This window comes from Bactrocera latifrons, unplaced genomic scaffold (assembly GCF_001853355.1).
Source record: "Bactrocera latifrons isolate USDA-ARS-PBARC rearing strain unplaced genomic scaffold, ASM185335v1 scaffold_32, whole genome shotgun sequence".
Taxonomy (NCBI): domain Eukaryota; kingdom Metazoa; phylum Arthropoda; class Insecta; order Diptera; family Tephritidae; genus Bactrocera; species Bactrocera latifrons.
Genome location: NW_017536852.1, coordinates 1,631,850 through 1,652,842, shown reverse-complemented (window position 1 = coordinate 1,652,842; position 20,993 = coordinate 1,631,850). Strand labels below are relative to the sequence as shown.

Here is a 20,993-nt window from a genome sequence, read left to right as displayed (position 1 = left end):
CTAACATCGACCTGATATGCACCCGCCTTTGTGCAGCAAAAAACATACGCCAACGGACACAAGGAAGGTTCGACGAGAGAAGACTGCCTATCTCGCTCTATATGTTCTAATCGACCGCCACACGCACATGATGGCATCAATATCTAAAGTTTAGAGGCGCATTTTCAAAAAACAAAAAAAAAAAAAAAAAACAAAAAAAAAAAACAAGTATGGAAGGGCTAAGTTCGGGTGTCACCGAACATTTTACACTCTCGCATCAAATACCGTTTTTATGTAAAGTTTATTCCGCTATAATCATTGGTTCCTAATGGATATATTATACAGAGGAGGCATCAGATGGAATTCAAAATAGCGTTGTATTGGAAGAAGGAGTGATTGTGAACCGATTTCACACATATTTTTTACATGTCATTAGGCTGTTAAGAAACTATTATGTACCGAATTTCATTGAAATCGGTCGAGTACTTCCTGATATATGGTTTTTGGTCCATAAGTGGGCAACGCCACGCCCATTTTCAATTTTTAAAAAAGACTGCGTGCAGCTTCCTTCTGCCATTTCTTCCGTAAAATTTAGTGTTTTTGTTCGGTTAACGCACTTTTAGTGATTTTCAACATGGCCTTTGTATGGGAGGTGGGCGTGGTTATTATCCGATTTCTTCTGTTTTTGAACTGCATATGGAAATGCCTGAAGAAAACGACTCTATACAGTTTGGTTGACATGGCTATAGTAGTTCGCGAGATAAGTACAAAAAAATTAGTAGGGTCCGGATCCACGCCCACTTTTCCAAAAAAATTACTTCCAAATATGCCACTCAATAATTTGATCCTTTGTACCAAATTTCACTTTAATATCTTTATTTATGGCTTAGTTATGACACTTTATGTGTTTTCGGTTTTTGCATTTTGTGGGCGTGGCAGTGGGCCGATTTTGCCCATTTTCGAACTTAACTTTCTTATGAAGCCAAAAATACGTGTACCAAGTTTCATAATGATATCTCTATATTTACTCAAGTTACAGCTTGCACGGGCGGACGGACAGACGGACGGACAGACTTCCGGATTTCAACTCTACTCGTCACCCTGATCATTTTGGTATATACAACCCTATATCTKACTCTTTTAGTTTTAAGACTTATAAACAACCGTTATGTGAACAAAACTATAATACTCTCTTTAGCAACTTTGTTGCGAGAGTATAAAAAAAGAAGAAATTAGTGGTATGAAGAGCATATACTTCTTGAGCCACTAGGAGATGGCGAACCCCATTCCCCAATCGAAACGATGCAGCAGACGTTCCCTCGAATAGCAATTACCCGCCTGAAGAACAACACAAAGCGGCGGGGGGAGATGGATTGCCGGCCGAGCTATTCAAACACCACGGCAAAGAACTAATAAAGAGCATTCCCGATCGTTGGAATTTATATGTGCTCTGCCAAATCCACAAAAAGGAAGACCCAACAATCTGCATCAACTACTGTGAGATAGGCCTCCTTGTGTCCATTGTGTGAAAGATTAAACCCTCCGAAAACAAACTAATTGGACCTTATCAGTGTAGCTTAAGGCCTAGGAAATCAACAACTGACTTCGTCGTCGATTTCAAAAGAGCTGCCTTTATCTCGCGATGTCTGAATTTGGTGTCCCTAAACTTATACGGCTGTGTAAGCTGACTTTGAGTAACACCAAAAGCTCCACCAGGATTTGCAAGAACGTCTCCGAACCGTTCGATACCAAACGAGATTTCAGACAAGGTGACTTCCTGTGACTTTTTCTATCTACTCTTGGAAAAAATAATTCGAGATGCAGAGCTAAATAGAGGGATACAATCTTCTATAAGAGTGTACAGCTGCTTTCTTCAAAATGGATAAGGAAGCGAATGGGTCTGGTAGTGAACGAGGGCAAGACGAAATATTTCTTGCCATCAAACAAATAGTCGTCGTACTCGCGACTAGGCTCTCACGTCACTGTTGACAGTCATAACTTCGAAGTCGTAGACAATTTCGTCTATCTTGGAACAGTAACAACTATGTTAGCCTCGATATCCAACGCAGAATAACTCTTGCCAACAGGTGCTACTTTGCGCTGAGTACTGGAAAGACCAGGTGCAAAAGGAGCTGACTACACTTGAAATCTCCAACAGGTGCCAAACAGCGAAAGGAAAGATTTATTGCCGTGCTTATGTAAGATCAAAGTTTTCTCCAGACGATTTGTGGAAACGTAAAAACGCTTTACGGACACAGAGTTTTCAGAAACTACAAAATTTCTTTTTGGGTATATGAGTTCAGAATACAAGAGTTTTGGATATAAGATAATTGGCCTCCAGTAAGTCTGATTGCAATTTCTTCTAATATTAAACACTTTCAAACGAATAAAATAACAGTATATTAATATTCCTATGCTATAATATAATGCAGAAACAATTTGATATTTTTAACATTTTCGTTCTCCTTTTCGCTCTCTGTGAAACGGTATACTGCTGGTCATAGCACTCTCTCAAAGCAATGCAAGCCAATTGGAAATTTTTCTTATACTAGTTAGAAATTTATTACTAAAATAATTTTTAAATTTTACTACAATATTCTACTATATATTTCTTCACTGTACTTCGTAAATATAAAAAAAAAAATGTATCGCTCATTTCATATATACATCTTCAAGCTGTCAATCTGAGTCATTTCACTTGATAGAGCAATCTGTTTGAAGACAACGGCGCTGAAATATCTGCGCTGTAATTAAATTTTAATTACTGCACAACAACAAAAAATATTTGCTTTGCTCCATTGAACAGTCAAGGCGTCAATTGTCTCGTGTTTTTCCCAGCGCTACATTGCATTTATGGCCAATTTTCCACACAACAATTAATTTCAAGCGAGCAATGAAGGCAATAAAGTAAAAATATTGCGCCTCCTTGATTTTGTAGTTGTAGACAAGTACTTAAATGCTGCTTTGAATAGATTTCATTGGAAAACTAATGCAAGTTCACAGGCACACATACATGCATATAAATGTATGTATATTACACGCATATACATATTATATACATGCATATACACATGCAATTTGCCTTCTAAAATTACTTGTAAACACATCACTGGTGAATATTTGTATGTTGTGAAATATTGCCATTAATTGCCTATAATAAACGCGCTCATTATGTAGTATTTAAGTGTGGCCACGGCACATTCAAATTTTTACTGCAAGTCTAGTACCGTTAGTTATTAAGCATATTTTCAGCTATTTTGGGCCAAAGTGCTCGTTAGCCATTGTGCTGTGAAGCGAAATGTTTTCATTTCCATTTTTATGGCGTGCATTGTTTTGTGTGTTTATTGGATCTCTTTCATCTGACAGCGCTCATAAAGACACACCCACGCATATGTATATTGAAATTATAGAGATATATCTGCAATGAAATACTCAAAAATATTTGCGCCAAAATGAAAATATAAATTAGTTTAACTTTGATAGGAGGTTATTATGGTTGAAAGTATGTGCCTTTGTATGTATGTATATGAACGCTTGTGGGTAAGGTCAGCATGCGATTTTCGAAAATTGAAATTTTTTGGCTTAAAGAAGATTTTAGGGTTCGAAAAACATTATATAATAGATAAGACTATGGTTGATAAGTATTAAAAAGCAAAACATCAAAGAAAGGTGGAAGCCATTAGAAAAAAATAAATAAAAAATACAATAACAAAAATAAAGAAATTATGTTTTAAGGGCGATCTAAGGTCGGGCAGAGGTCAGGAAGCCTAAAAAATGATAATTTTTAAAGGAAAATTCCTGGTTAACTCAAAAATACCTCAATGTGGTAGCTACGTGGGTGAAAGGCAGCAACTTAGCTGCCAATACAAATAAAACCGGACTGAACCGGAGGCACACCTTCACTCATTGAAGGGCTTTTGAAATGATGGTGGGCTTCATGCTTGACATAAAGAGTGGCATATTCCGAAATCCTCTCGCGTCTCGATTCCATCCCCGATAACTTGGACCACTGTGTAGCGGAACCTGCTCCGAGCGGCCTCTGTGGATGGATATTTGGATGGGGTGAAGTCATTGGAGAAGAGGCACAGTGAGCATTTTAATGGATGAATCGAAACCAAGGGTTTCAGAGTCGCAGCTATGTATTGGGATAGCAGCAAATGTACATCAACGAAGTGCGACTTCTCTTAGGGACAATAATGCAGTCAAGGGGAGCATGTCCTCGCTATATTTGGCATAAAATTGTCTGGGTGCCTGTACATGGCAGGATCTATGAGCTTTACGCGAGCTCGGCAAGCGTTGATTAGTATCCAGCACTTGTGAGATTGCGAAAGCCTTCTGACCCATAGTTGAAAGCAAAAGTGACATGGAACTACGAGCAACTAGCAAAGTTAATATCACCGCAATCATAAGTGTTCTAACTGGGTATTGTTCCATCGCCAGTGACGCGGTGAGATTTCAAAGGAAGCAAGTTATCAAAGTTACAGGGAACAAGATGAGCTGGAAATGTCTAGACACTTTTTCCTGCACTGTTCGGCTTTAGCCACACTAACATTGAAATAATCTTGGTTTCCATATTACTTGCGATTCCGGCGATATCAACCAGGTTACTAAATTTATGGCTGGCTCTTGACGCTTTGTAGATATACGTCCTTTTGATCCGTACTTATGATTTTTGGGCATCACTGCGGACAAGCGTCTCTAACAGTCCAAACGGATCTCGCGAATATCAACCTACTTACCTAACCTAGCCTAAACGGCAAATCATGAGTCCTACAGACGAAAGATATATAGCAAAAATTTTAGGTAACGAAAACCTCAACAACTTTTGTATTAGCACCTTTCAGATAACCTAAAAATTTATACAAAAAATTCATATTCCTAAAAGTTTGGTTTTCTTGTTTTTATATTGCAAATCCAGAATAAACGTGAACGAACTAGCCCTCAGTTTTTGTGATATTATTCTGAAAATTTTGCATGCCTTTGTTTCTCCCTAAGGTGCTGTTCATTTGTCGGAATCGTTGATATTGAACCTTTATAGCATATAGCTACCATACAAACTGAACAATCAAAATTAAGTTTTTGTTTGGAAAAGTTCTTTATTTGGTAAGATATCTTCATGAAAATTGACACAGATCATTACTTCAGCCAATGGTATAAGCTCTGAAGAAATTTTGCAGATTAGACAACTATAGTATATAGCTGTCATATAAAATGATCGATCAAAAGCAAGTGGTTTTATGGGAAACTTTTTTATTTGTGAAGATATCTTCACTAAATTTGATAAATAGTAATCTTTATAATAGTGCTTTAATCTGCGAAGAAATTGTTTAAATCGGTCCACTATAGCATATAGCTGCCATGCAAACCGACCGATACAAAACAAGATATGGATCTGTTTATACTCTTTTATGCCACAGTAAATGATTATATGAAGACTATTATTGCTTTCACGATTTTTATTTCGTTTCAGATGTTGCCAGTAACTAGAAACAGTGGCGCCTGTAGAAAACCTATTGATAGAGCTGATTCCGAAGTTTGGACGGAATGGCGATTTTGTATCAAAATGTAAATATATTTTTTATTACGAGTAATATATATTTAGTAAAGCCTGAAAGTGATAATTTTCATTCTTTTATATGCAAATTCGAAATTTTTTAAAAACTCCAGTTAGACCTAACCTTTGAAATAGTTACACTTCAACACAGAGATCAAATGAATATTACGCTAAGCATTGCTCAGTCATATGTGCGCCAAAAAACACATTTTGTTTACCCAAAAATGCATGCCAACTAAAAAAGGTAACCGTAAAACGGTAAATTTACCTCCATTTGCGAGCCCTTCTTGCCCATGGAGCCGCTCGTGTGGCCGCCACTCTGTGCTGCATTCATTTTTGTGGCGCTTTTTTGACTTTGTCGAGGTTAAAGTTGAAATGTTGTTGCTAAGTTTGTCACCTGTACGGGTGTTGCTGTTACTATTATTAATGTTGTTGTTGTTGGCGCTCAGTGACCCAAACAACTAGCAGTTTTACAACGAGCTAGCTCACACGGACAACGATACAGCGTGTGCCACATGTCGCCGACTACATAACACACATACTTTGCAAATATTTCGCTGCGTGTTTTTGTTATTGTTGTTGGTTTCTAAACTTTCTGCTTAATCAACAGAATGTCTTTAAAGTTTGCTGCTTGCAAGAAACTTGCTTTGCGCCACAACACAGCTGCCAAGCTGGGCTGTCCAACGAACTCACAGCAGGCCAAGCATGGCTGCTCCTGCAAGAGTGTGTGTGCTTGTTGTTGTGTATTTATGTTTGTGCGCATGTGCATGTGCTGCTCACATGCGCTGCGTCGCCAAGCGAGCCAAGGCAATTAAGGCTTAACGATGAGCCCAGTCCACTTGTTGTTGTTGTCGCTTCAGCACACTGACTGCTGACGCCGCTGTTGTTCTTGTTGTTATTGTTGTTGCACCTTCAGGCGTATTTATTTTTGCACCTTACATTTAACTTGTACTTTCTTGAGCTGCCGTGTGTGTGTGCGCAAAGTGCGTTTGTATTTGTTGTTGTTTGCTTGTATATTTTCTTCTGCCGTTGCTTTCTGTTAGTGTTGCCAGCTTGCATTTATTTATGCAGATAAACGGCTTTAATAAATAATAAGGCTATTTTCTGCGCGCTTACGCTCGGTCTCTTGCTCAACACACACACATAAACGCGCTTATACAACACACTATTTGCTATTTATTTGAACGCTCGTTGGCTTTTTTGTTGTTGTATGTGCAGAATACACTTTTGTTGTGCACTTTTCTTGCTTTTTGCCTGCTCGGCCGCTTTATTTCATTATTAATTTTTACTGCGTTGACGGCAGTGTTCCACTTTTCGAATTAATTAGTTGTTAGCTCTCTTGTATTTGTTGTTGTTTTCGCACTTTTTGCACTTTTTTACTTATTTTTGTATTCACCACTTTTCTTTTATGCACTTATTCGCACTTTATAGCAGAAAAAATAATTTTATTATTTTTATTTGCATAATTTATGTGCACTAACAGGCACTAAGCATAATTATTTCGCTTTAATTATGCGATTAATTTTTAATTTTTCCACTTATCAGCATGAGTACTGTAATTAAAATTAAAATTAAAAAAAAAAAAAAAAATGTTTATGACGCAATTGCCATCAACAAAGCGTTGGAACTGCCTAACACTACTCACTTCTTTTACCACACATGTTTCCTTTACACTCTCATTTTCCCCACTCTTTTCTTTTTTTTCTCACCTTTTTGGCCCACAGCTAATTTGATTAACTCATTTGCCTAAATAATTGAGCTAAATTGAATTATCGTCGAATTTTCCCGCATTTCCTGCAATTAAGCGCACGGATAATATTTAAGCGAAACCGCAAGCTTTGCAAGTAAATTATGGCTCATTTGCGGTTTTCTCCTATTTTACCGTTATATAAGTAATATTTAAGTGCGTAGTTGCCACAAGTACAGGAAGCAAAATTTCGAAATCTAAAAAGTAAATTTTCATTGAGCATAAGCAGTGATCATTAATTAAAATCTTATTCAAGCAAATATCCATTGACAGCAGAAATTAAATATGTGTTCGTCCGAGTGGATTATTTGCTGTTTTAATTTTGTATTATAGATGTTATATGTATATGTACAACATATGTTATAATATATATAGAGGTAAAAGGCGTGTCTGCTAGGTTTGTGATTGAGTGATCAAGTCTCCGTCAGCGTTGATAAGAAGATTGTCTATATTTGAAGCAACCGTTCAGACATGAAGCTAAGGAACCCAACTGCGCTCTACTGAAATAGTTTTTGCTAAATTGGTACATTGGTACAGTGAAATCTGATGTTCATAAGTAAATAATAGTATTTTTGGCGGCTGCGAAAACTTGTCTGACGAGTTATATCATGAAAAAAATATTGAACACCGAGTGTACTTAAAATTTTGTGGCTCCAATGAAATCACATCTATGTAATCGCTGACAATGATGGAGAAAAGTTTTAGGGCTTCTAATCATGTCAGTGAAGGTCAAAAGGTTATCGCAAGCCTGCCTCATGCAGGTCAGCCATTCTCTGTTAAGGACAATAACATGGGAAACGTTGCAGAAGCAGCGTTTGAAAATCATCGCGTTGGCATTAGAACCCTTAATTGCAGATTTCAATACAATTTGATTAATGTTTAGGCCTGAATCTCTGAGAAAAATGACATCGGGAAGAGCTTACAGTAACTTGCTTGACAACATAGCTGAGGAGCCTACATTCATCAAACTCATCTTTACTGGTGGCGAGACGTGGGCTTATGAATACGAAGTCCAAATTTTGCCACACCAAAAAAACCAAAATTCAACAAGTGGAAGAGAAATTTTTATCAATAACACGGGTCAAAATAAAATTTGACTATAACTTTAAAGCAGTAAATTTCCATGTTTTAGGTCACAATTAGACGGAAAAAAATATATATGACATGAAAAAGTTTGCTTTTTTTTTTAGAAAACCGCTTTAATGATAGTACGATTATATAGAATTTTTATATAGTGTTGTTTTTGCTTTTACAAAAGCAAACTTTATACGAAACAAAGGTATTTTCTTATCGTTTTTGTTCATAATTAAACAGAAAATCATAAAATAATCTTTTGAACAAAGAACGAAATTTTTTTTGTAGAGTCATGGAAATGGCATGTTCAGTAATCTACTTTGGGGATGATAGTAAAACATATGAAGTATTTTTTCATATATTAGTCACTCGTCTCCAATTATACTAGTTATTTGTTCGATTCGCTCATAATGGGCGAAAAAATACAACGGATTGGCATAATCAAATTAAAATTTGAAAGAATTATACAACTTAGTTGAGGTACATATAAGCTCGCTGGTATAAAAACTATATAACTTGTTGTTGCTTTTATTTGTAAATACTTTATAGAAAAATATGGTCCAAACAAGCGAGTAAAGAGGTGGTAAAACAAAACAACTTTTGTATTTATGTGACGACCCATAAATCTCGACTTCTTTAAATGAAGTCAGTTGATTAGCATTTTCAGGTGGAATGTAATCACATGTGTACATTGTGTTAATCATAGACTTATATCGACGACTTTGACCACCACATAAACACTGATTCGTTAACTATTGTCCGAATTTGCTAAAAGAAAGCAGAACTGTACGTTCAATATTGCATTTTATAACTACTTGAAGAGAGTCTGGCTGAGAGGTACTCTATTGGTGTTAAATCACAACTTCGGGGTGGCCACTCCATGTCAAAAATTCTTGAATTAATCGAATCTCCAAACTTTTCTCATAATAGTTCGATAGTTGCACGTGTTCTGTGGCGCGTAGCCCCGGCATGTTGAAACCAGATGTTATCAAGGTCAACTTCTTCCAATTGCAGCGATAATAAGTTGGATAGCATTGATCTATCGGGCTCCATTGACAGTAACGAATCCAAACTGTCAATTTAGGTGAATGTAATATTTGTTCATGAATAATTTATGGATTGGCTTTGAACCGGAATCGACAGTTTTGCTTTTTTTCCGCACTACTCAGATAGGAGGCTCATGAGTCGGAGAAGATAATTTTCTGTAAAAAATCGTTATAATTTTCAAGTTATTCCAAGGCATAATTAGCAAACTCACGAGGTTTACGGTGGTACAGTGGTTTCAGTTCCTAAGTGACAACAATTTCATATGGATGTAAGCCGAAATAATTTCTCACATCCGCCAGGTTGTGGTTTGAGGCAGTCCCAGTTCTTGAGAATGGCTTGGAATTGACTAATACCCGCTTTCAATAACACCGGAAGCAATATTCTCATTACTTTGAGCAGTTCTTTGTCTTATTGGACTTGATTATTACGAAGAGAAAATGAGAAAATGCACGCACGAAATTTTCAACAATTCGAAAAATTCTAAACATTACTGAATACAATAAAAAAAAGGAACAGATCATTGCATATTAAAAGGTCGAAACGACACTTAGAAATCATATCACTCATATTGGGAAACCCCTGTAGTATTAACCATTAGTCAAAAAATCGGTACTTGTCTTTACTGATTTCGACTTTTTCAGTAATGTAAATAGCAGAGTATTTTCATGTTTCAGGTTGTAGCCGAATGGATAAATAATGTTATGGTAACCTTTGACGATCGCAAATGAAGCAAGGAACAGCATGCGGCTTTAAAACAAACATGCAAAAAATTAATTTTTTATTTTGATTTTGATTAGAGTTGTAAGCGAAGTCAGCTCAGGCAGAGATACTACTTGTCGCACGACTTGTCAAAAAACCAAATGCAAGTATATCAAACTAACTCTTCTCAGCCGAAGCCAAGTGCTCTAAAAAATAATATATTCGCATATAAATTGAAATTATGTTATGCCATTATTAATTCCACTAAAATCAAATGTGGTATTTAAAGTGGATTTCTTAATAAGTCAACAAACCAATTCGCAAAGCCAAGAACTTTACCAAGAAACCATACTTCATAATTTCTGCCTGAAAAGCAAAAAAAAAAAAAAAAAAAAAAAAAAAAAAAAAAAAAAAAAAAAAAAAAAAAAAAAAAAAAAAAAAAAACAACGGAATATTAAAATTGACTATAAAAATAATGATAGAAACTGCGCAGCATGTCGCAAACTACAGTATAGTGTAAATGTCAGCATAACTTGTACCAAAAAAAAAAAAAAAAAATTGCTTCAAATGTTTCTAAGAAAAACTTGAACAAAAAGCGCGCGTCAGTAAAAGCTGCTGTGGCACGTTCAAGTGGCTGCATGCGTATGCTCTTTACACACACTCGCACATAATATGTTTATATGCTCATGTGGCAAGCAGCATGACTCTGTAGTCTCGCCTTGAAGTTGGGATTATTCGCGTATAATTTGTAGCATGTTCAATGAGAAAAACAAATATTTGCGAAAATAATAATAAAGCAGATGAACAAGTATATCACATGTGATAGCTGCTAGTCGCCCCGCCACGCTCCATTTTCAGCCAGTTTGTGCTTTTTGCATTCGCCGAGCCACTCGAGCACGTCTGCGGGTGCTCGGTGTGCACGTTCGCGGGTGTGAGTGTGTGTGAGTCTCGCTGAACGAAAGCTTTGCACTTCACAACAATACAGCGCTGGTCACGCCGCCGCCGCCGCTCACTTCCTGCACCCGCAGCCATCTGTTGGCGTTTACATTTTGTTTATGCTTTGTATGCACTCTCACTTATGCTTAACGGGATTTCCGTTCGCTGAAGCGCACACTTAATGGCGTTTTTCGTTCTCTGATTTCCGTTGTGCATTTAGCATCCAATTTTCGWCTTTTTTTTTAGTTTTTGTTTTGAGTTTTTTATTTTTACTCCGCTTTGATTTGAGTTCAGCGAATGTGGGTCAATTAACTATGCCACTTGGCACAAATGAATTCGCACTCAAACGCTGGCTTCTAAAGCATTATTGTGTGGCAAGTGAATGTATGTGTGTTTGTGCAAATGAGTGGGCTCTATTGTGTGCTGAATTCAAACGGGCTTCAAGCCCGCGTTGAAGTTAAATGCAATTTCCACAGTAACTTTACAGATTTCAGCTGATAAGCAGTAGCGACCGCAGAAAGGGTTATAAAGAGAGAGCAGTTGGAATTAAGAGCAGCGAATAAAGCCGCTTTTCACCACCGATTGAACAGTTTTAAAGCGTAGTGACTCGTTAGAGAATTGTTCATATAAAGGTTGGCTTTTAATATTGGAATTTAACTTTTGACAACCTGTGAGAAGTTCTGAAATTCTCCACAGGTTCTATTCCTGGATATTCCTTCTCAGCGGAGGATTCCTTCCTGTGGGAGGGACGAAGCCTTGGGAGTGTCAAGGATATGTTGAAGTTAAGCGGCGAAGTAAGTGGTGGAGTCTTCAGGCCAGAGCTCTCCATTAACACTAGTTTCAAATTACCAAGGTAGCAGTAGGTGAACTGTTTCGAGTGGCAGCGAGGTGTGTACTAACTCCGATAGCCGAGCAGTTGTATTGGCTTTGAGTTCGCTAACTGAGAGTATAAACAAGTGCATATCCATATTAGACTTGTATGCGGCCCGAATACAGCAGAATCGTCGGAAACTGCAAAGTTGATGACCTTACTTGGAAGAACACCCTTTCCCCATTATTTTCTTATTGGAAGCGATTTGGTTTTTCGATGTCTTCTTGTATATTAAGGCGAGACCTCAGCAAGTGCTGCTCATCAACTAGAACTCGTGCGACTGCGCTATCTTTACGGTTGAAAGTCAAGGGTAAGAGGTGCGTCCAACTACTGGCTCTTAGCAGTAGCTGGCTCGCTACTGTTGTGCGTGATCTAACTGGACTCTGTTCAATAGTTTCACACGCCATATGGTTAAATAATCGAAATTGCTTTGCCAAAGTCTTATGAAGAAATGCGAGGGGGTATCATATTGTCACTTAGTTCTTGTTAGACTGAGATTTAAATATATCGATAGGCACACCTGTGGCAGACCTAATGAAGTGGCTGCGGATTAATATTCATCATTAATAAATTTGTGATGTGATCACAAAATGCTTCGTCGATCTATGAGAACCTCGTGTTCCGCTTTTATAAGTATACGGGTGAAATAAAGGATAAGTATTTGTCTATGTGGGATTTAACGACTTACATCAATCGGAGGACCACCTAAATTAAACCTAAACCTAGTTTATATTATTATCTTCGTTATGTGCAACTAAAATAATTTATTATATTTAGGTGCATTTTATATAATTTCATAGAGTATTCCAAGATTTGCATTGGCAAATTTAAAATTTTGTATTTAATAATAGAAACTGCTTTCAATTATTTGTATAGCAGTGTCTTCAAAAGGTGTTTTGAAACGTTTGCTCAAACATTTTTTCTCCACTTACACTGAACTCTTCGAAGGAATCATTATTATACTCTCGCAACAAAGTAAGTCCTAAGTCCTTGTAAGTCCTAAAACTAAAAGAGTCAGATATAGGGCTATATATACCAAAGTGATCAGGGTGACGAGTAGAGTTGAAATCCGGATGTCCGTCCGTCTGTCCGTCCGTCCGTGCAAGCTGTAACTTGAGTAAAAATTGAGATATCGTGATGAAACTTGGTACTCGTATTTCTTGGTTCCATAAGAAGGCTAAGTTCGAAGATAAGCAAAATCGGCCCACTGCCACGCCCACAAAATGGCGAAAACCGAAAACCTATAAAGTGTCATAACTAAGCCATAAATAAAGATATTAAAGGGAAATTTGGTACAAAGGATCGCATTAGGGAGGGGCATATTTGGACATAATTTTTTGGAAAAGTGGGCGTGGCCCCGCCCCCTACTAACTTTTTTGTACATATCTCGAAAACTACTACAGCTATGTCAAGCAAACTGTACAGAGTCGTTTCTTTTAGGCACTTCCATATACAGTTCCAAAGTGGAAGAAATCGGATAATAACCATGGACACCTGCCATACAAAGGTTATGTTGAAAATCACTAAAAGTGCGTTAACCGACTAACAAAAAACGTCAGAAACACTAAATTTTACGGAAGAAATGTCAGAAGGAAGCTTTTCCAGGCTTTTTTTTTAAATTGAAAATGGGCGTGGCGTCGCCCACGTATGGACCAAAAACCATATCTCAGGAAGTACTCAACCGATTTCAATGAAATTCGGTATACAATATTTTCTTAACACCCTGATGACATGTAAATATGTTATATGGATGAAATCGGTTCACAACCATGCCTTCTTCCAATACAACGATATTTTGAATTCCATCTGATGCCTTCTCTGTATAATATATCCATTAGGAATCAATGAAGATAGCGGAATAAAACTTTACACAAATACGGTATTTGATGCGAGAGTGTAAATTGTTCGGTGATACCCGAACTTAGCCTTTCCTTACTTGTTTTTGAATTGAATTCCTCACAGTCTTAAAAAACGTCGGTATTTGGGTTATTACACGGCGAGTTTCTCAATGTCATGATATGCCGAATGTTTTCTATACCGTGAACGGGGCATATTAAATTCGAAACACCTAGAAGAGAGCATCAGAGATCCTATAAATTATATATGTTATGCAAATGAGCAGCTTGACGAGCTGATATGTTTCAGCCACGTCCATCTGTGTGTCAGTGTATCTTCGAATTAGTCCCACAGAAATTGAAATGTTGATTTAAAGTTACGCATACAGGCTGTTATTCCAAATGCTCCGCTTATTTGTCGGAATCGCCTATTTTGAACCACCACAGCATATAATTGCAATTTGAATTGGATTATCACCAGAGCTAAGTTCATATTAGAATCAGAAGACACCTCCCAAAACAGTATACATAGTTTGCTGATGAATTCTGTTGTGCCCTGGACAATGAGAGATCGTGAATATCCAACAAACTGATGAAATTGTCAAAGTGGGTAATATCTGGAACTAACAGGAGAACTCTAAACTCAGTTTGAAAGCTAACTGTTAAGTTTCTTTACATAATATTAATAAGTATATAACAAACGCAATGAATTTTGCTTTACCAGTTAGTAGAGGCTATCCCATTTTATACTGTTTGACAGCCTGGATAAGCAATATTTGAGTAAATTTTCGAATAAAATTCAGTTTCTGCCTTCAGAATTTACTCCACTTCCTACCTGAGTTTGGTTTATTTGGACAGCAAAATGCACGCCAACAATCTTGGGTACATTTAATGAACTTAAGATAAGCTTTTCTGTACTCCAATCATCGCTGTAGCACCCGGGATCATTGATATACTGCTGGTTTCCTTGTTTTTTCAGTCAAAATAATAAATAAATAAACTTTAAAGGCCCAATGTGAAGCAATATATCTTCAGTAGCATCTTTTCTTTGCTGACTGTTAACAAGTAGACAAAAGAACTGGTTCAACTTCTACGCAGAAATGCAACAGCGTGGAATGAAAATTTCGAAAACAGCAACTTTTTCATACACACATATATATGTAGGTAGTAGCATTATAATACCGCCGACAGTTGAAACTTTAAGTCAACTTTTGCACACCACCAAATTAAAATGTTATCAGACGTGACTCGACCGTTAAGCACACATGCACATACTCGTAAGAGCTCATACTTGCTGAGCGCAGAACTCGCATGACAGCAGTCACGAGTTTTGCTCAAAGTTGACTGTGTACTTCTTCAAAATTTTACAAGACTTGATATGTGCAAGAGTTACACCAGTGCATACACATACAGAAATTTGAAAACATCCATGGATTTACAATGTAAGAGTGTAATTAAGCGCCCAACCTTAGGCGAGGTCATTGCCGTAGACTGCGGTGTGTCAGTGCAAAGTTTTAGACGAACCCAATTGTTTCAGCACGCAGCGCTGGCGCTCATATGCTTCTCGCTTGCCGGGCGGGTAATAAAAATGTCAAAGACAGCGACAAAAAAACAAAAACCGCTGCAACAAAAGCAATAACAAATGCAGCGAGCGGCGTTGTTATCACAGATTTGCCGGCACGTTTTCCACATGAGATTATGCGGAGGACATATTATTTTACCCTCACACAGACATACATGTTTATAAGTGGACATGTGTGTGTGTGCATGTAAAAACACAATTACAGTTTATAAAAAGTTGAGAAAAGTCTTTACCACGAATGGGAATTGCCCGAAAGGTGTTCCACCACGAGTTGCACATAAATCTCTGTAAAGAAAATAGCAAACAGTATCACAACAACAACAAATGAAAASCTGTCGTAAAGTAAGGTCGCACTTTGCTGGAAGTAAGGTCAGCTAATCTCGCTTTGATTGTCGCGCAACTGTTTATGGGTGAACTGAAGGAAAAAGTGAAACTCAAAAATCAAAAAAAAAAAAAAAAAAAAAAAAAAAAAAAAAAAAAAAAAAAAAAAAAAAAAAAAAAAAAAAAAAAAAAACATGTGTGCAAAAATTGCAAAAAGTAGACTCAACGCAATAAAAAGCGTGCTCTTTGGCGTTCGCTTGTATGTTGCTTGTTGTTGGCAAAGCGTTTGTAATGCAGACGCACTTTTCAAAAGTGGGAATATATATACATACATACATATATTGATACATACACACATACAAACATACATACACGTATACATATATACTATCATATAGTCATCACTTGCGTTAAATGAAAGCCAAAGGTTCGCTACAAATGAGCCGCCTTGAATTCGAGCCGGAAAATCGCAATTTGATAGCGAAATACTGTTATTGTTGTTGTTGATGCTTATGAGCACTATCAAAATTCAAAACACACAAAAATTCAAAAATACTCGAGGTTATGCTTACGAATTCATATTCACACAATAATATTGTATACACACATACATAGTCAGCAAACACATATACATATACACATATATAATATATTTGTAGTCATGTAAGCTTTCTATGTGTGCCGCTATGAGAGGCGGGCTGTGAATGAAAGCTCTGTAGGCATAATAGCAAGGAAATAAGAATTTCACTTTTAAGTAGCCTGCTTTTAGGCGCATTCAACGTGTATGCAGCAGTTTTCGCGGCTTTCAGTCGGCACTTGACATGTGACTAGCTCTGAATATAAATAAATTTGTATGTAATGTGAAATAAGTAAGCTGTTAGTGTATGTAATATTATTGAGGAAACATAACGCCTGTGAATATTATCTTGAAAAGCCGGAGAGCGACACAAAAATAATGCTTAGACAGTGATTACAAACTAATGAGGCAAACATAACCTTGATATAGCCAAGTGAAAATATTTGCTACCGCATTTTCAATGACAATGGTGCCTGCAATGTTAATTGAACTGTAATTTGTGGATCACAAACAGTCAAAAGAATTCTTATAATTTTCTTGATTTTTCTTTGATGAAAAACATACAGAGAACGTTTATGTTACCGTAATAATAATTAATTTGAGACTCTGTTTTATTAAAAGTTTTTCTTATGCCGTTGATTTAGTAAGAAAAAGAACAAACGCGGTGTGGACGTAAAATACAACAGTAGGAGAGTGAAGATAACACTGGCCAACAATGTGTTTGGTACATGAACTTTTTGTTGATTTTTGTTTATATGTAATAATATAAATTAATTTTGTTTCACTCCTGTACATATTCATTTTAAATCTGATATACGTGAGATTGCTTAACAAATACCCAGACATACACTCTTTGCTACACCCATGATTAAGACCGAACCAAAAGTCCAAATTTTTGTTTGCCTCTAAGAAGAGACAACCAGAAACCAAGTACAAACACAGTACCCAATATTCAAACTTGTCTGCGACCAACGAACCCTATAACCCACTTCCTACATCATGGCGAACAGCCTGCGTCGAAGCCTCCACTCCGAGTGGCAGTGGATTTATATAGCTGAATGAGAAACCTCTTAAACTCAGCGAAGAAAAAATTAATGAAGTAATATTTGTAGGTCCACAAATACGCCAACTGATATACATACATATAAGATAGAGATAATTGCTTTGAAGAAAAACTGATTGATCTGAAAAAAATCTCCTGGAAATGTTTTGTGAACGTTCGCCAAAAACCATAAATCGAAAAATACTAACATATTAATAATGTCACATAAAATACAAAAGCTGGAATTATTTCCGACAAATTTGGTTGGTGTTAGTGAGCTATAAGGCATTCCCTTAATGAAGCAGTGCTAAGAATAAATATGGAGTTCAAGCGTGACGTTTTAAACTTAAAACTTCCTGCCAGGAGCCAACATTCACGATAATCAGGATTTCTTCAACTTAAGCAATAATTTTTCGAAATATAGTAGATGCTTATACCTTTTGAGAATATAAGTGTTTTGGTGCCACAAGTTAGCTTGACGTGTAATTTTTTTTCATTCATATATTATTGTCCTAGTATATGCAAATTTTGAAATACTATATGTTTTCAATGGCTAAGTAAAACTTTGTTGAGTAGTGCAACTAGGGTCAGCAGCGTGGAAAAAATATATAGTTGAAGTTAATGTTTTTTTCTTCTTTTTAATATGCATATGAATGAGTTTTAAAGGTATAACTTATTATTTTTAAAGTTATTTGAACATAAATTCATGTATGGAAGTTAACGCTAAATAATTCTTAAAGAAATAACTGGGTTTTAAAAATCATAGATATTTCATTGTAGTTTTAGAAGTGGGATCAGGCACTAACATTTACATCAAAAATTCCTTATACACCACCACATATTATAGGCTTATGATAAGTTTCGAGTCCCCTATTGACCTTTTACAGCTGATGCGTTCGTTTAGCTAATGTGTAGCAATATGACATGGCGTATACGCAACCTATGAAAAAGCAAATATTACCAAGAGTTCTACATTTATCACTTTTAGTAATATAAAACATTTAATTTGTGCTCTGCAGCACTTATCTTCCTGAGTGGAAAATCCAAGCTCTCGGCAACTTTTTTCATTTCTCGAAAATTCTAATTTCTCAGCACTTCAAGCACATAAAAAACTAGTTGAACACGAAGAACGTGCCGGGACTACGAGAGATCGTTGAAGAGCTGGCTCATTTTGGACGACTCGCGACTTTTTCAATTCATGAAAATGCTACAGGCGAGTGTTATAGAGATGGCAGAAAAGCACGACAACTCTCGGCTGTCTGTTCAAATGATTGTGGTGGATATTTTGGGTATGAAATCGTTCGATAAAGCTGACATTTTTTATTTTTATTTTTTTTCGTAAACAGTTCTCTTTGAATATGCATGACGAACGCAAAAAACCAAAAAAAAAAAAAAAACAGTCAAGAATCAAAACGATGATCCTTTTTTTGTGATATTTTTGGTTTGGTTCACCATGAATTTATTCCAGAGGAACAGGCAGATCAATATGGAGTTTTATTTGAGAAAATCCTGCGATAATTCACCATCGAATCTTCATTGTGAGCGAATTTATAGCAAAAAATAAAAATAAAAAAGGAAAAAAAAAACAAATAAATACTACAGATAAACCCGCGTGACCTGTTTTGTTCCCTAAACTGATATTTTCGCTCCGTGGGACCCGTTTTCAGTCGACCGAAGATATAAACAAAATTCGCTGAAGGCCATTCAAAAAGTGATTATGAAAAAGTTTTCCACGACTGGAAAAATCGTTGGTATATGGGTATTACTTCTGGAGAGTTTTACTTTGAAGGCAGCAAAATGAATATTGGTAAAAAATTTATTTTAATGCCAACGTAATTTCCTTTAACTAATTAAGTTTAAGCTGTTAGAAGAATAGCTGACAACTTAACTGAATGCTGTTGTGAAGTGGTCATTAAAAATGTATAACCTGAACCTATATGTTTTTGACATTTTCATTTAAAAAATGTTTTCTGAACACAAGTAACTAAGGGTACTTTTTTTTTTTAAATAATTAAGTTAAACATTTTTTCATAATTTTTTTATAATTTTGGCTACTTTTCATTTGCGAGCGTTTTTTCTTCTCTGAGCACAATTGCTTTGTTGTTTCAGAATTGTACATCTTATTTGCTCCAGCAGCGTTATTTTATCTGTAAAAAATCGACATGCTTGTCATGTACTCCGTGCAGCATTATAGACAGACAATAACCACAGCACTTCACAAACCAATAACAACAAATCTTTGCAGCGAACACACGCGAGTTGAATTGTTGTTGAAGAAAATCGCAAATAAATCGAGGGGATCAACACGAAGTCGTTAAAGAAACACGCGTTCACATTAATATGTGTGCGGTAATTTTAACTTTTATCTCAACAGCAATAGCAACAACTGCTGACAATGAGCATGATTACAATTGCACAACGATTTTCACGCGTCAGTTGAGTGAACACAGGCAGTTGAAATTGTGGTTACAGGACCATTTCCATGTGTGAGTATTTGTCAATAAATGTATATATGTGTGCGTGTGTGTGAAAATAATTGAGGCCGCGCTGCGATGGAAGCCATCAGCAGCCAATCAACTTTTGGGACGCATACACATATATTTTAGATTAATTTAAATTTTGGAGGATTTTTTTTTTAATCACGAAGGAAATGCAGGATTTTCACGTTTTCGAAATTTTTTATTTTTTTAAGACTTCAGTTATATTTAGCACTTGAGTTGAATACAAAATTAACAATTAAAGCTACGAAAAATTCAAGCACTTTTTTTACCGTTTCCTTAAAGCGGGATAATTATTTTTCGGATATTTCACTTGTTCAACATTTCAACACTTTTTCAATAATTATTATATTTTTTTCTTTTTTTTTTCAAATCAAACTGCCACAATTCGTTTGCGTCCTGCACGCGCGTACCGCCGCCGTACTACCGTTTTGCGTGCGCGAAAGGCAAAAGCTCACGAAGAACTGAATTTCTCAAAGCATGCCAGATGCTCGAAATGCAGTCTCCGGCTGCGGTGTTGTGTTGCTTTGCAACGCACGGCGCTTCAGCGCGTCGTGGAACAGCTGTGCGTGCGAATTCGCCGCGAGCTTTCGTGGGAGTGTCGGCTACTTGTGGAGCTTTTGCGCAATTTTACGTTTAGTCAATGCGTTATGTGAGCGAGAGGGTGGCTGAGTGGCCACCGTATGAGCGGCGCCGAGTCACGTGCTGCCCGAGATGCACGAGTCGCAGCAAGTGGACGAAGCTGCGTAGCAAAACAAACGTGATTGGGAGTAAAAAAAAACGACTTCCAATCCAACTGCAGCAGCGCAAGCGGCGAGAGAGTGGTGGTTTGCGTGTATACAAGGTGTGGGCGCGAAAGTGCTTAATACTAGATATGTGTGTATATTTTTGTATGTGTGCTTTGAAAATCGCTGCCAATTTCTATGCATTCAGCAGATTTATGCCTAAATTATGCGAAAATATCGTGGGGCAAACGCGATATCAAGCACTTATTACTGTACGTGTACAGCTGTGTAGGTATGTAAGGGCATGGATGCGTATACTTATATACTAGAGCGGGTTGATTTTTTACTATACAATCCCGTATGTAGGAATATTTTACGGATCATTCGGTACAATTTTGTCTTAGAGTCTTTGGGTCTAAAACCGGTTTCGAGCCAGAGATTTTTAAGATGAAATTTTATACTTTAATTTTTAAATTTTTTAAATTTTTTCTACATAATCCAATTTT

The 20,993-nt window shown here is 36.7% G+C and overlaps 1 protein-coding gene across 2 annotated transcripts in view; it reads right to left on the bottom strand.

Moving 5' to 3' along the window:
• The window catches only part of LOC108971046 (inactive dipeptidyl peptidase 10), a gene marked incomplete at its 3' end in the record, with an annotated part of 421,409 nt that overhangs the window by 140,758 nt on the left and 259,658 nt on the right, over positions 1-20,993 (bottom strand). The window contains 1 exon segment of one of the 2 annotated variants that reach the window (XM_018936834.1): positions 5,802-5,921. Coding sequence (XP_018792379.1) covers positions 5,802-5,867 — 66 coding nt within the window. The 5' untranslated portion in view covers positions 5,868-5,921. 2 annotated transcript variants of the gene reach the window in all.